A 16546-nucleotide genomic window follows, 5' to 3' on the forward strand; every position below is an offset into this window, starting at 1 on the left:
AGACTTCATACTGGTGAAAAACCCTATGAATGTAAGCAATGTGGGAAGGCTTTTATTCGTGGCTTTCAACTTACTGAACATCTGCGACTCCATACTGGTGAGAAACCCTATGAATGTAAAGAATGTGGAAAGACTTTCAGACATCGATCACACCTTACAATACACCAGAGAATTCACACTGGTGAGAAACCCTATGAATGTAGAGAATGTGGAAAGGCCTTTAGCTATCACTCAAGCTTCTCTCACCATCAGAAAATTCATTCCGGCAAAAAACCTTATGAATGTAGTGAATGTGGGAAGGCCTTTTGTGATGGCTTACAACTTACTGTACATCGGAGGATTCATACTGGTGAGAAACCCTATGAGTGTAAGGAATGTGGGAAGGCTTTTAGGCAGTGCTCACACCTCAAAAGACATCAGAGAATTCACACTGGTGAGAAACCTCATGAATGTATATGTGGTAAGGCCTTTAGACTTCATTCACACCTTATTCAACATCAGAGAATTCATACTGGTGAGAAGCCGTTTGAATGTAAGGAATGTGGAAAGACCTTTAGCTATCATTCAAGTTTCTCACACCATCAGAGAATTCATTCTGGGAAGAAACCATATGAATGTGGGAAGGCCATTAACCATGGCTTACAATTTAATGTACATCAGACACTTCATACTGTTGAGACTTCAGTAAGTTTTCCTCTCTCCCCATCCTAGTCTAGTATCATGAAATTATTTGGGGGGATATACTTTTTTCTTCTTTAAGGAAAATGTTGGTAAAATACTGGGTTTCATTAGTATTAATTTATTTTAGTAATCTTTGAACTCTTTTTTTTTTCAAGTGGGAAAATGGAAAAGTTATTAAAAGGAAAAAATTGCTCTGGTATCAGTGCTATTTCTGAATTATTGTAATGATCAATACTGGAAATAAATTTTATAAAACTATTTGTTTTCACTGAAACCAGTGAAGTGGGGCAGAAATAAAATGAAAACAATTTCTTCCCCTCCCACAAATCCCTGAAATAACCAATATGTATGTGTGTTGCTTCTTTCTTCGTGCTCGAACATATCTGCACATATGAAGGCTTTATTGCATGTCTGTGAAAGGATTTACCCCCTATAGTGACATATTTTGTGGCATTTTGCCCTTTACACTTAAATAATCATGGACATTTTCCCAGGCCAATACTGTAAATCTGACTCATTCTTTCTAAAGTTTCAGAATATTTCTACTATGGGATGTATGCCAGTATTTTGAGCCATTCCCTACTGTAGACATTCAAATTGTTTCTACTTCTTTTTCACCAGAAATGATCGTGCAATAAACATTCTTAGATTGTCATTCTTATGTTTCTATTGGTAGATTCCCAACCATGAAAGTGTGTGTCTGTTCTGTTGTTACATTAATTTTGTAGTTTAAAAAAATGGGAAATAAAAGCAGATACTATAAAAGTTCAAAAATTACCCAAAATAACGTGAAAATAAAATCTTCCCTAATATCTAGTCCTATAACCATCTGCTTTCCCTACACAGGGGTAACTATAGCTGTCACTTCTTTTGTATTCTTCCAGGAATTAAATTTTAAAAATTCTTTGGACAAAAGTGGATTAATCATAATCCATGATTCATGATGTTCTAATCAGTCCACATTTTAGCCTACTTTTATTTAATTTTAATGTATTAGAGGGATTTATAAATACTGTACCAACTATTTACTGCCTTTCTGCTCCAAATTCTTCATTGCCTGCTCTGCAATATTGGAACTCTTCTCTCTTGTTTATAACATTATTTATTTGAGTCCTATCTTTTTATTTTATTTTTTGCAGTATGCGGGCCTCTCATTGTTGTGGCCTCTCCCGTTGCGGAGCACAGGCGCAGTGGCCAAGGCTCACAGGCCCAGCCGCTCCGCAGCATGTGGGATCTTCCTGGACCTGGGCACGAACCCGTGTCCCCTGCATCAGCAGGCGGACACTCAACCACTGCGCCACCAGGGAAGCCCTATCTTTCTTTTTTTACTTGATTAGACTAGCTAAAAGTTTTTCAACTTCATCTTTTCAAAGGAAAAGTTTTATTGATCTTTTCTATTGTCTTTCTAGTCTTTGTGTCATTTATATCTGCTCTAATGTTATCTTTTTTCCACCTGCAGATTTTGGCCTTCATTCTTCTTTTTTCTAGTTTCTTAAGGCATTAAGTTAGGTAGTTTACTTAAGATCTTTCTTTTTTTAAAAAAAATACAGGCTTTTATCTCTATAAACTTCCCTCTTGAAACTGCATTTGCTTTAGCCCATCTGCTTTTGTATGTTTTGCTTCTATTTTCATTTTTCTCAAGATACTTTTTGATTTCCCTTTTGATTTCTGATCCATTGCTTGTTAAAGAGTGTGTTTAATTTTCATGTATTTGTGAATTTTCCAATTTTCCTCCTGTTAATGATTTTTATTTTCATAATATTGTGGTCAAAAGGATACTTGATATGATTTCAGTCTTCTTAAATGTGTTAAGACTTGTGCCATAACATATGATCTATCCTGGAGAATGTTCCGTGTGTGCTTGAGAAAAAATATGTATTCTGCTGCTGTTGGATGGAATGTTCTATGTATGTCCATTATATTCATTTGTTCTGTAGTGTTTTCTGTCTGGATGAACTATCCATTGTTGATAATGGGGTATTGAAGTTCCCTACTAATACTGTATTACTGTTTATTTCTCCGTTCAGTTCTGTTAATATTTGCCTTATATATTTAAGTGCCCAGATATTTGGTGCATATATATTTACAATTATTATATCTTCTTTATGAATTGGCCACATCATAATAGTGACCTTTTTTATTCTCTGTGACAGATTCCAACTGAAAGTCTATTTTGTCTGATATAAGTATAGCCATCCCAGCTCTCTTTTGGTTACCATTTGCATAGGATATCTCTTTCCATCCTTTCACTTTCAGCCTTTGGGTATCCTTAAAGTGAGTCTCTTGTTGGTAGCAAAAAGTTGGATCTCTTTTTCAATCCCTTCAACTACACTACTGATTGATTCAGCTACTCTACTATCTTTGGATTAAATAATTTATTTCATTTACATTTAAAGTAATTATTGATAGGTAAGGTCTTTTTATTGACATTTTGTTCATTGTTTTCGTTTTTTGTGTGTCCCTTTTTTCCTTTCTTTGCTATCTTCCTTTATAATTTGATGCTTTTTTTTTAAACATCTTTATTGGGGTATAATTGCTTTACAATGGTGTGCCAGCCTCTGCTTTACAACAAAGTGAATCAGTCACACACAAACACATGTTCCCATATGTCCTCCCTCCTGCGTCTCCCTCCCTCCCACCCTCCCCATCCCACCCCTCCAGGCTGTCACAAAGCACCAAGCCAATATCCCTGTGCCATGCGGCTGCTTCCCACTAGCTATCTACCTTACTACGTTTGTTAGTGTGTACATGTCCATGACCCTCTCTCGCCCTGTCACAGCTCACCCTTCCCCCTCCCCATAACCTCAAGTCCGCTCTCTAGGAGGTCTGCACCTCTATTCCTGCCTTACCCATAGGTTCCTCATGACATCCTTTTTTTCTTAAATTCCATATATATGTGTTAGCATACGGTATTTGTCTTTTTCTTTCTGACTTACTTCACTCTGTATGACAGACTCTAGGTCTATCCACCTCATTACAAATAGCTCAATTTCGTTTCTTTTTATGGCTGAGTAATATTCCATTGTATATATGTGCCACATCTTCTTTATCCATTCATCCGATGATGGACACTTAGGTTGTTTCCATCTCCGGGCTATTGTAAATAGAGCTGCAGTGAACATTTTGGTACATGACTCTTTTTGAATTTTGTTTTCTCAGGGTATATGCCCAGTAGTGGGATTGCTGGGTCATATGGTAGTTCTATTTTTAGTTTTTTAAGGAACCTCCATACTGTTCTCCATAGTGGCTGAACCAATTCACATTCCCACCAGCAGTGCAAGAGTGTTCCCTTTTCTCCACACCCTCTCCAGCATTTATTGTTTCTAGATTTTTTGATGATGGCCATTCTGACTAGTGTGAGATGATATCTCATTGTAGTTTTGATTTGCATTTCTCTAATGATTAATGATGTTGAGCATTCTTTCATGTGTTTGTTGTCAGTCTGTATATCTTCTTTGGAGAAATGTCTATTTAGGTCTTCTGCCCATTTTTGGATTGGGTTGTTTGTTTTTTTGTTATTGAGCTGCATGAGCTGCTTGTAAATTTTGGAGATTAATCCTTTGTCGGTTGCTTCATTTGCAAATATTTTCTCCCATTCTGAGGGTTGTCTTTTGGTCTTGTTTATGGTTTCCTTTGCTGTGCAAAAGCTTTGAAGTTTCATTAGGTCCCATTTGTTTATTTTTGTTTTTATTTCCATTACTCTAGGAGGTGGGTCAGAAAGGATCTTGCTGTGATTTATGTCATAGAGTGTTCTGCCTATGTTTTCCTCTAAGAGTTTGATAGTTTCTGGCCTTACATTTAGGTCTTTAATCCATTTTGAGCTTATTTTTGTGTATGGTGTTAGGGAGTGATCTAATCTCATACTTTTACATGTACCTGTCCAGTTTTCCCAGCAACACTTATTGAAGAGGCTGTCCTTTCTCCACTGTACATTCCTGCCACCTTTATCAAAGATAAGGTGTCCATATGTGCGTGGGTTTATCTCTGGGCTTTCTATCCTGTTCCATTGATCTATCTTTCTGTTTTTGTGCCAGTACCATACTGTCTTGATAACTGTAGCTTTGTAGTATAGTCTGAAGTCAGGGAGCCTGATTCTTCCAGTTCCTTTTTTCGTTCTCAAGATTGCTTTGGCTATTCGGGGTCTTTTGTGTTTCCATACAAATTGCAAAATTTTTTGTTCTAGTTCTGTGAAAAATGCCAGTGGTAGTTTGATAGGGATTGCATTGAATCTATAGATTGCTTTGGGTAGTAGAGTCATTTTCACAATGTTGATTCTTCCAATCCAAGAACATGGTATATCTCTCCATCTATTTGTATCATCTTTATTTCTTTCATCAGTGTCTTATAATTTTCTGCATACAGGTCTTTTGTCTCCTTAGGTAGGTTTATTCCTAGGTATTTTATTCTTTTTGTTGCAATGGTAAATGGGAGTGTTTTCTTAATTTCACTTTCAGATTTTTCATGATTAGTGTATAGGAATACAAGAGATTTCTGTGCATTAATTTTGTATCCTGCTACTTTACCAAATTCATTGATTAGTTCTAGTAGTTTTCTGGTAGCATCTTTAGGATTCTCTATGTATAGTATCATGTCATCTGCAAACAGTGACAGCTTTACTTCTTTTCCAATTTGGATTACTTTTATTTCTTTTTCTTCTCTGATTGCTGTGGCTAAAACTATGTTGAATAATAGTGGTGAGAGTGGGCAACCTTGTCTTTTTCCTGATCTTAGTGGAAATGGTTTCAGTTTTTCACCATTGAGGATGCTGTTGGCTGTGGGTTTGTCATATATGGCTTTTATTATGTTGAGGAAAGTTCCCTCTGTGCCTACTTTCTGGAGGGTTTTTATCATAAATGGGTGTTGAATTTTGTCAAAAGCTTTCTCTGCATATATTCAGATGATCATATGGTTGTTCTCCTTCAACTTGTTAATATGGTGTATCACGTTGATTGATTTGCGTATATTGAAGAATCCTTACATTCCTGGAATAAACCCCATTTGATCATAGTGTATGGTCTGTTTAATGTGCTGTTGGATTCTGTTTGCTAGTATTTTGAGGATTTTTGCGTCTATGTTCATCAGTGATATTGGCCTGTAGTTTTCTTTCTTTGTGACATGTTTGTCTGGTTTTGGTATCAGAGTGATGGTGGCCTCGTAGAATGAGTTTGGCAGTGTTCCTCCCTCTGCTATATTTTGGAAGAGTTTGAGAGGATAGGTGTTACCTCTTCTCTAAATGTTTGATAGAATTCACCTGTGAAGCCATCTGGTCCTGGGCTTTTGTTTGTTGGAAGATTTTTCATCACAGCTTCAATTTCAGTACTTGTGATTGGTCTGTTCATATTTTCTATTTCTTCCTGGTTCAGTCTTGGAAGTTGTGCATTTCTAAGAATTTGTCCATTTCTTCCAGGTTGTCCATTTTATTGGCATATAGTTGCTTGTAATAATCTCTCATGATCCTTTGTATTTCTGCAGTGTCAGTTGTTATTTCTCCTTTTTCATTTCTAATTCTATTGATTTGAGTCTGCTCCCTTTTTTTCTTGATATGTCTGGCTAATTGTTTGTCAATTTTGTTTATCTTCTCAAAGAACCAGCTTTTAGTTTTATTGATCTTTGCTATCATTTCCTTCATTACTCTTTCATTTACTTCTTTCTTTTTTACATCTTTATTGGAGTATAATTGCTTTACAATGGTGTGTTAGTTTCTGCTTTATAACAAACTGAATCAGTTATACATATACATATGTTCCCATATCTCTTCCCTCTTGCGTCTCCCTCCCTTCCACCCTCCCTATCCTACCTCTCTAGGTGGTCACAAAGCACGGAGCTGATCTCTCTGTGCTATGTGGCTGCTTCCCACTAGCTATCTATTTTACGTTTGATAGTGTATATATGTCCATGCCACTCTCTCACTTTGTCACAGCTTACCCTTCCCCCTCCCCATATCCTCATGTCCATTCTCTAGTAGGTCTGTGTCTTTATTCCTGTTTTACCCCTAGGTTCTTCATGATATTTTTTTTTCTTAGATTCCATATATGTGTGTTAGCATACGATATTTGTCTTTCTCTTTCTGACTTACTTCACTCTGTATGACAGACTCTAGGTCCATCCACCTCACTACAAATAACTCAATTTCGTTTCTTTTTATGGATGAGTAATATTCCATTGTATATATGTGCCACATCTTCTTTATCCATTCATCCTATGATGGACCCTTAGGTTGCTTCCATCTCCTTATCTGATCTTTATGATTTCTTTCCTTCTGCTAACTTTGGATTTTTTTTCTTCTTTCTCTAATTGCTTTAGGTGTAAGGTTAGGTTGTTTATTTGAGATGTTTCTTGTTTCTTAAGATAGGCTTGTATAGGTGTAAACTTCCCTCTTAGAACTGCTTTTGCTGCATCCCATAGGTTTTGGGTCGTTGTGTTTTCATTGTCATTTGTTTCTAGGTATTTTTTGATTTCCTCTTTGATTTCTTCAGTGATCTCTTGGTTATTAAGTAGTGTGTTGTTTAGCCTCCATGTATTTGTATTTCTTACAGATTTTTTCCTGTAATTGATATCTAGTCTCATACCATCGTGGTCGGAAAAGGTACTTGATATGATTTCAGCTTTCTTAAATTTACCAAGGTTTGATTTGTGACGCAAGATATGATCTATGCTGTAGTATGTTCCATGAGCACTTGAGAAGAATGTGTATTCTGTTGTTTTTGGATGGAATGTCCTATAAATATCAATTAAGTCCATCTTGTTTAATGTATCAGTTAAAGCTTGTGTTTCCTTATTTATTTTCATTTTGGATGATCTGTCCATTGGTAAAAGTGGGGTGTTAAAGTCCCCTACTATGATTGTGTTACTGTCAATTTCCCCTTTTATGGCTGTTAGTATTTGCCTTATGTATTGAGGTGCTCCTATGTTGGGTGCATAAATATTTACAATTGTTATATCTTCTTCTTGGATCGATCCCTTGATCATTAGGTAGTGTCCTTCTTTGTCTCTTGTAATAGTCTTTATTTTAAAGTCTATTTTGTTTGATATGAGAATTGCTACTCCAGCTTTCTTTTGATTTCCATTTGCATGGAATATCTTTTTCTGTCCCCTCACTTTCAGTTTGTATGTGTCCCTAGGTCTGAAGTGGGTCTCTTGTAGACAGCATATATATGGGTCTTGTTTTTGTATCCATTCAGCCAGTCTATGTCTTTTTTTTTTTTTTTTGACAGTATGCGGGCCTCTCACTGTTGCGGCCTCTCCATTTGTGGAGCACAGGCTCCAGACGCGCAGGCTCAGCGGCCATGGCTCACGGGCCCAGCCGCTCCGTGGCATATGGGATCCTCCCAGACTGGGGCACAAACCCGTGTCCCCTGCATCGGCAGGCGGACTCTCAACCACTGCGCCATGAGGGAAGCCCCAGTCTATGTCTTTTGGTTGGAGTATTTAATCCATTTACATTTAAGGTAATTATCAATATGTATGTTCCTATTCCCATTTTCTTAATTGTTTTGGGTTTATTATTGTAGGTCTTTTCCTTCTCTTGTGTTTCCTGCCTAGAGAAGTTCCTTTAGCATTTGTTGTAAAACTGGTTTGGTGGTGCTGAATTCTCTTAGCTTTTGCTTATCTGTAATGCTTTTAATTTCTCCATCAAATCTGAATGAGATCTTTGCTGGGTAGAGTAATCTTGGTTGTAGGTTTTTCGCTTTCATCACTTTAAATATGTCCTGGGTAGAGTAATCTTGGTTGTAGATTTTTCTCTTTCATCACTTTAAATATGTCCTGGGTAGAGGAATCTTGGTTGTAGGTTTTTCTCTTTCATCACTTTAAATATGTCCTGCCACTCCCTTCTGGCTTGCAGAGTTTCTGCTGAAAGATCAGCTGTTAACCTTATGGGGATTCCCTTATGTGTTACTTATTGTTTTTCCATTGCTGCTTTTAATATTTGTTCTTTGTATTTAATTTTTGATAGTTTGAGTAATGTGTGTCTTGGTGTGTTTCTCCTTGGATTTATCCTGTATGGGACTCTCTGTGCTTCCTGGACTTGATTAACTATTTCCTTTCCCATATTAGGGAAGTTTTCAACTATAATCTCTTCAAATATTTTCTCAGTCCCTTTCTTTTTCTCTTCTTCTTCTGGGACCCCTATAATTCGAATGTTGGTGCATTTAATGTTGTCCCAGAGGTCTCTGAGACTGTCCTCAATTCTTTTCATTCTTTTTTCTTTACTCTGCTCTGCAGTAGTTATTTCCTCTATTTTATCTTCCAGGTCACTTATCCGTTTTTCTGCTTCAGTTATTCTGCTATTGATCCCTTCTAGAGAATTTTTATTTTCATGTATTGTGCTGTTCATCTCTGTTTGTTTGTTCTTTAGTTCTTCTAGGTCCTTGTTAAACGTTTCTTGTATTTTCTCCATTCTATATCCAAGAGTTTGGATCATCTTTACTGTCATTACTCTGAATTCTTTTTCAGGTAGATTGCCTATTTCCTCTTCATTTGTTAGGTCTGGTGGGTTTTTGCCTTGCTCCTTCATCTGCTGTGTGTTTCTCTGTCTTCTCATTTTGCTTATCTTACTGTGTTTGGGGTCTCCTTTTTGCAGGCTGCAGGTTCGTAGTTCCTGTTGTTTTTGGTGTCTTTCCTCAGTGGCTAAGGTTGGTTCAGTGGGTTGTGTAGGCTTCCTGGTGGAGGGGACTAGTGCCTGTGTTCTGGTGGATGAGGCTGGATCTTGTCTTTCTGGTGGGCAGGTCCACGTCTGGTGGTGTGTTTTGGGGTGTCTGTGGCCTTATTATGATTTTAGGCAGCCTCCGTGCTAATGGATAGGGTTGTGTTCCTGTCTTGCTAGTTGTTTGGCATAGGTTGTCCTGCACTGTAGCTTGCTGGTCGTTGAGTGGAGCTGGGTCTTTGCGTTGAGATGGAGATCTCTGGGAGATTTTCTCTGATATTACTTGGAGCTAGGAGGTCTCTTGTGGACCACTGTCCTGAACTTGGCTCTCCCACTTCAGTGGCACAGCCCTGACACCTGGCTGGAGCACCAAGAGCCTGTCCTCCACATGGCTCCCAATAAAAGGGAGAAAAGAAAGAAAAAAAGAAGAATATAAAATAAAATAAAATAAATTTATTAAAATAAAAATAATTAAGAAAAAAATTTTAAGTATTAAAAAAATGAAAAAAGAAAATAATGGACAGACAGAACCCTAGGACAAATGGTAAAAGCAAAGCTATACAGACAAAATCACACACAGAAGCATAAAAATACACACTCACAAAAAGAGAAAAAAGGAAAAAAATATATATAGTTCCTCCCAAAGTCCACCTCCTTAATTTGGGATGATTCGTTGTCTATTCACGTATTCCACAGATGCAGGGTACATCAAGTTGATTGTGGAGATTTAATCCGCTGCTCCTGAGTCTGTTGGGAGAGACTTCCCTTTCTCTTCTTTGTTTGCACAGCTCCCAGTGTTTCAGCTTTGGATTTGGACCCGCCTTTGCGTGTAGGTTGCCTGAGGCCGTCTGTTCTTCTCTCAGAAAGGACGGGGTTAAAGAAGAAGCTGCTTCGGGGGTCTGGCTCACTCAGGCTGGGGGGAGGGAGGGGTACGGATGCGGGGCATGCCTACAGTGGCATAGGCTGGCATGATGTTGCACCAGCCTGAGGTGTGCCGTGCATTTTCCCAGGGAAGTTGTCCCTGGATCACGGGACTCTGGCAGTGGCGGGCTGCACGGGCTCCCAGGAGGGGTGGTGTGGATAGTGACCTGTGCTTGCACACAGGCTTCTTGGTGGCTGCAGCAGCAGCCTTAGCGTCTCACGCCCATCTCTGTGGTCCACGCTGATAGCCGCAGCTCACGCCTGTCTCTGGAGCTCCTTTAAGCAGCACTCTTAATGCCCTCTCCTTGTGCACCAGGAAACAAAGAGGCAAGAAAAAGTCTTTTGTCTCTTCGGCAGCTCCAGACTTTTTCCCAGACTCCCCCCGACTAGCTGTGGCACACTAGCTCCCTTCATGCTGTGTTCACACAGCCAACCCCAGTCCTCTCCCTGGGATCCGACCGAAGCCCGAGCCTCAGTTCCCAGGCCCCACCCGTCCCAGCAGGTGAGCAGACAAGCCTCTCGGGCAGGTGAATGCTGGTCGGCAGCGATCCTCTGTGCGGGAATCTCTCTGCTTTGCCCGCCGCACCCCTGTTGCTGTGCTCTCGTCAGTGACTCTGAAGCTCCCCCGCTCCGCCACCCGCAGTCTCCGCCCGCAAAGGGGCTTCTAGTGTGTGGAAACCTTTCCTCCTTCACAGCTCCCTCCCACTGGTGCAGGTCCCATCCCTATTCTTTGTCTCTGTTTTTTCTTTTTTCTTTTACCCTACCCAGCTACGTGGGGAGTTTCTTGCCTTTTGGGAGGTCTGAGGTCTTCTGCCAGGGTTCAGTAGGTGTTTTGTAGGAGTTGTTCCACATGTATATGTATTTCTGATGTATTTGTGGGGAGGAAGTGTCTTACTCTTCGCCATCTTGAAGCTTCTCCCAGTATGTAACTTTTTGAGACTAGTTTTATCCATGATGTTGCATGTGTCAATGGTTCATTATTTTTATTGTTGAGTAACATTCCATTTTATGGATGTACCATGGTGTATCCATTTATCCATTGAAAAACATTTGGATTGTTTCCAGTTTTTAGTGATTATAAATAATAATACTATAGACATTCATGAATAGGTTTTTGTGTGAACATAAGTTTTCATTTCTCTAGGCTAAATATAAGTGGGATTGCTAGGTCACATGGGAAGTGTATGTTTAACTTTTTAAGAATGACCAAATTGTTTTCCATAGTGGTTTTACCACTTTGCATTCCCATTAGCAGTGTATGAGAGTTCCATTTGTTTCACATCCTCTTCACTGCTTGGTACTGTCACACATCTATGATTCTGAGAAGCCCCAGTTTATAGAGACCAGTGTTGATATCTGTGTTTTGGCTGTTGTATATTACTTATAAGGCAGGGCATGACAAGTCTGGCACTATTTCTGGACCACAAATTAAGTGAAGATATTCAAGTATTACCTGGCAAAAATGTTTCAGGTTTGAGATGCACTATACACAATATGATACTGGGGACACAAGAAGTGAGGCGACATGCTTATTTGCATGCACAAATTATCAGAAAATACATAGGAGTTGTAGGAACCATGTTTATAGGATGGAATTGATTTATAGTTGGACTGGAAAATCTCTAACATTATCTCCATGATGCTTGAATGTCTGATGTTGACTTTGATTGAGATAAGGGCAGAGGGATATATAAGGTGCTGTTTAAAGTTGAAAACTTCCTCAGAGACAGCCCAGAGTCGATTTGTTTACTCACAAAAACGATTAGATAACCTGGCTTGACTGTGTGACCAGTGAACAGAGGGGCATAAAAACCCTTGTGGGGAACTTCTGCCTTGAGCTCTCCCAGAGCCAAGATTCACACAGATCTTAGTGGTTCAGTCAGGAGGTAAGAGTGCAGTCTCTGTGTGAATAAGGACACTGGGGAGCTTGCAACTGGACTCCCCCCAACCAAATGCTTGCCTACCCTTTCTCTTGGTAAGCTGCATCCTTTGCTTTTATTATTTATTTATTGTTTTGCGGTACGTGGGCCTCTCACTGTTGTGGCCTCTCCCATTGCAGAGCACAGGCTCCGGATGCACAGGCTCAGCGGCCATGGCTCATGGGCCTGGCCGCTTCACAGCATGTGGTATCTTCCCGGACCGGGGCACGAACCTGCGTCCCCTGTATTGGCAGGCGGACTCTCAACCATTGCGCCACCAGGGAAGCCCCATCCTTTGCTTTTAAAGGAAAGCATTACATGTATATACTCTGTGGAGTTTTGTTAGTTCTTTTGAACTGACGAAATCTTTGCCCATGTTAATTCTCTTGTGTCCTATGACCTTGCAGTTATGTCTACAAAATATGAATTTTCAAATTAATTTCTATCTTGTTGTATATATTTAGGAATAAGTGGACTTGGATTCCAAAACCATGTCCACTCCTCAGAGCTGCACAAACTTCACTGACCAAAAGATCAGTTAGATGAAAATCCTCATTTCATATATTTATCAATTCATAAAATAAGGACCCATAAAAATTAAAGAAAAAGAACATTTTCAACTTCTTCAAAATAAATCTTAACACAGGAGTCTGGAATATAGCCCAATCCTGTTTCATACCAAAATAAATCTATTGGACCTAATTTTCCTGAACGTTTGTTAGAAAGCAAAATTTCACTTAGGCTTTCTTCAAGGCATTCAAAGGTACCTCCTACAAGGATATGGCTGTACTTATGTCCATTGGATTCTATATCTTGATTTCTATCTTCACCTTAGTTCATGAAATGACTCTGCACAGGATCTTTCAAAGATAGACTTACTTCTCTCTGCACTGTCCACAGCTGGTATTTTGGGGCTATTTTAATTTTTTTCACAAAATTGGGAAGTATACATTTGCATTGGTAATCAAGTTGATGAGTGTAACTTACTACCAGAACAGGAGAAAAAAAAAAAAGATAAGGATGAAAAAAAGATATGTATATGGACTCCTCACTGAATTGTTATTTAGATATGTAATTGTAAACAAAAATTACAGTCCAAACTTCAACTGTATTTCAGGGCCAGTTTTTGCTCATGCCTTGATCACCTCATAGTCACCACACTTTTGCTCATTGACCCTGGAATCCAAATATTCTTACCTTCATTTTTATAATACAGATACAAAGAGATTATTTTCCCCTTCTTTTAATCCATCAAATTTAATTTTAAAATGTGACCATTTAATTTTGAGGGTCAGAAATTTGAGGCAGCCTCAGCTGAGCAGTTCCTGCTTGGGAAGAGGGGAGTGGATCTCTCATGTGGTTCCAGTTGGATGTCAGAGCAGCTACAGTCATCTAAAGACTTGACTTGCCCCAGATGGCCCATTCATATAGTTGGCAGATGATACTGGATAACGGCTTGGTGCTTAGCTGGGGCTATTGACTAGGGTGCCTACACATAGGCTCTCTAGCATCATGATCTCGGTATGGTTGGACTTCTTTCATGGAAACAGCTTTCCCCAGAGTTAAGAGTTGAAGCCTCATCTGTTCCCTTGTCAACCTTCCTTTCTTTAGTATGAATTCTTTGCTGTTGTATAGAGTGAGTTATAACTAATCATTCTTACAGTCATTTCATTTGAAGTGTTCCCATCCATTGTGAATTCCCTGGTGTTGTAAGGATTTGAGCTATGGCTATAAGCTTTTCCATATTTATCATTTTTATATGACCAGTAAGATAGTATTTTATCCAGTTAGAATTCTCTAATGTTGAGCAAGGAAGATACTAGATGCCTCCCTTTCTCTAGTATGACTTTGATTTCAAATAGGCATTCTTATGGGTAAAGGCAGTCTCACATTTATTACATGTGTCTGGTATTTAGGATTTGAGCTGTGGCTAAAAGCCTTTGGACATGCATTATATTTGGATTCCCAGTTTTCACAACATTCATAGAGTTTCCCTGTAGTATGAATTCTTGGTTTGAACCATCACCATATTGATACTATTTACAGCTGTCTTCCTTCAGAGTGAATTATCTCATGTTATGAAAGTTATGAGTCATTTGATAGTATCAACATACATATACCCCAGGACCCAGCAATTCCACTCCTAAGTATATACACGAGAGAAATGAATATATGTACACCAAAATATAAATACATTCAACAAGCATTATTTATTATGACCCTAAGCTGTAAACAATAAAAAAAAGTCCATAAACAGTAGATTGGATAAATTGAAATATAATCATATAATGGAATTTTATACAGAATGAAAATAAATAAGCTTCTGCCACATGCACTAATGATGAGTTTTAAAGACAGAGTGATGGATGAAACAAGCCATATATGAAAGAATACATGTATAATTTATATAAAGGTTTATTATATGCAAAAACTATAACGTTAGAAGTTAGAACTGTGGTTAACTCTGAGGAGGTAACAAATTTTATACCATATTTGCAATGAGAAATACAGTCACACCATCTTTCTTTTAAAGCAGTTCTGTTCACAGTGTGGTCCATGGACCACTGCCAGGCAGCCTACTGTTTATTACTGGGTCACAACAAGGTATATATTAAAATTTAAAATAAGCAATTTAAAATGTTTGTAGCAATTTGATAGAGGAATTTATGTCTGGTGAATCTAATAAAAATTTTAAGCTTGTATTTTCAATGACTTTTATCATTTAATTTGTCCAGTAATTCCTTTTGTGTGTTTTATAGGCTAGCAAATAGTAGGTAAATATGTGGTACAGTACCTTAAACTGTTTTATATTATTACACTTGCAAGCAACATCATGTACAGGGTTTACTATGACTTTAAAAGTTTTCACCAAAAAAGTCACAGATTTTAGTGAATTCCCATGGTTTCTATCTTGTGAGTTTTCTGATGGACAATGAGGTTTGACTTACAACTGAAGAACTTTCCACATTCTTTACATTCATATGGTTTCTCTCCTGTGTGAGTTTTCTGATGGCGAATGAGGTTTGATTTCCTACTAAAGGCTTTCCCACACTGAGGACATCCATTGGATTTCTCTCCTGTATGTATTCTCTGATGAACAGTGAGGATTGCCTTCTGGCGGAAGGACTTCCCACATTCATTACAAATATAGGGTTTTTCTCCTGTGTGAATTCTTTGATGGAGAGTGAGGGTTGTCTTTTGGCAGAAGGACTTCCCACATTCATTGCAAATATAGGGTTTCTCTCCTGTGTGAGTTCTCTGATGTACAGTGAGGGTTGTCTTCTGGATAAATGCCTTCCCACATTCATTACATTGATATGGTTTCTCTCCTGTGTGTGTTCTCTGATGATCAATGAGGTATGACTTCTTTCTAAAAGCACTTCCACATTGAGTACATTCATAGGCCTTCTCTCCTGTATGTGTTTTGTGATGTCTAGTAAGGGTTGCCTTCTGGCGGAAGGACTTCCCACAATCCATACAAATGTAGGGTTTCCCCTCTATATGTGTTTTCTCGTGAAGAGTGAGGGCTGTCTTTTGACGGAAGGCTTTTCCACATTGACTACAAACATAAGGTTTCTCACCTGTGTGGATTCGCTGATGTTCAATGAGATATGACTTCCTTCTAAAGCTATTCCCACAGTAAGGACACTGAAAGGGTTTATCTTCTATTTGAGATCTCTGATGCATGATAAAAATGGACTTCCTACAGAGGAACTTCCCATATTTGCTGTATGCGTGGGCCTTCTTCTCCATATTTTGTTGGTGAACATTGAGATTTGACTTTTCGATGAAGCCTGTTCCATCTTTATTGTATTCAAAGGGTCTTTCTCCTCTGTGAGCTCTAGTATGTGTAAATAACATTCCTTTTATAAGGAAGGGTTTTTCACATTCATTATGTTCAAATGATTGCTCTGGAGTTTGAACCTTCTGATGTTGAATAAGCTCTTGTTTACCACTCAGACTCCGCTCTGTTTGTTTATAGAGATTCATTGCAGTATGAATTTTCTCATGTTTAGTATTAAGGAGTGATTTCTCCCATCCATTACTCTCACCAAACTTCTCTCTTACAGGACTTATATTTCTAATGACTAATTCTGAAATATTTTTAAAAATCTTTCCATCAGGTTTATATTCATGTAGTGTTGTTTTTGAAATAATACGGTTCTTGACAACAGTAAATGTTTTCCCCAAAATATTAGTTCTCTCCTTCATTAGCCTTTTGTGGTTGATGGATACAACTGATCTAGAATGCCTGTCTTGGTATTCTTTGAACTTCACTAAAACATCTTCAGCTTTCCAATCTTCTTCTAGAAAAAATACAGTTAACACCAGTAAGTCTTCACATAAACGTTATGGATAAGATATATATACAAACAACCCA

The 16546-nt window shown here is 38.4% G+C and overlaps 1 protein-coding gene across 1 annotated transcript in view; it reads left to right on the forward strand.

Annotated features, from left to right (window-relative positions):
* Positions 1-14929, forward strand: part of LOC309976309 (uncharacterized protein) — a gene marked incomplete at its 3' end in the record, with an annotated part of 39606 nt that extends 24677 nt beyond the window's left edge. The window contains exons 6-7 of the mRNA XM_082861889.1: positions 122-460; positions 14925-14929. Coding sequence (XP_082718015.1) covers positions 122-460; positions 14925-14929 — 344 coding nt within the window. The remainder of the gene's footprint in view (positions 1-121; positions 461-14924) is intronic.
* Between the last annotated feature and the right edge of the window lie 1617 nt (positions 14930-16546).

The sequence above is a fragment of the Leucopleurus acutus genome, assembly GCF_964270905.1.
Source record: "Leucopleurus acutus genome assembly, chromosome: 20".
Taxonomy (NCBI): Eukaryota; Metazoa; Chordata; class Mammalia; order Artiodactyla; family Delphinidae; genus Leucopleurus; species Leucopleurus acutus.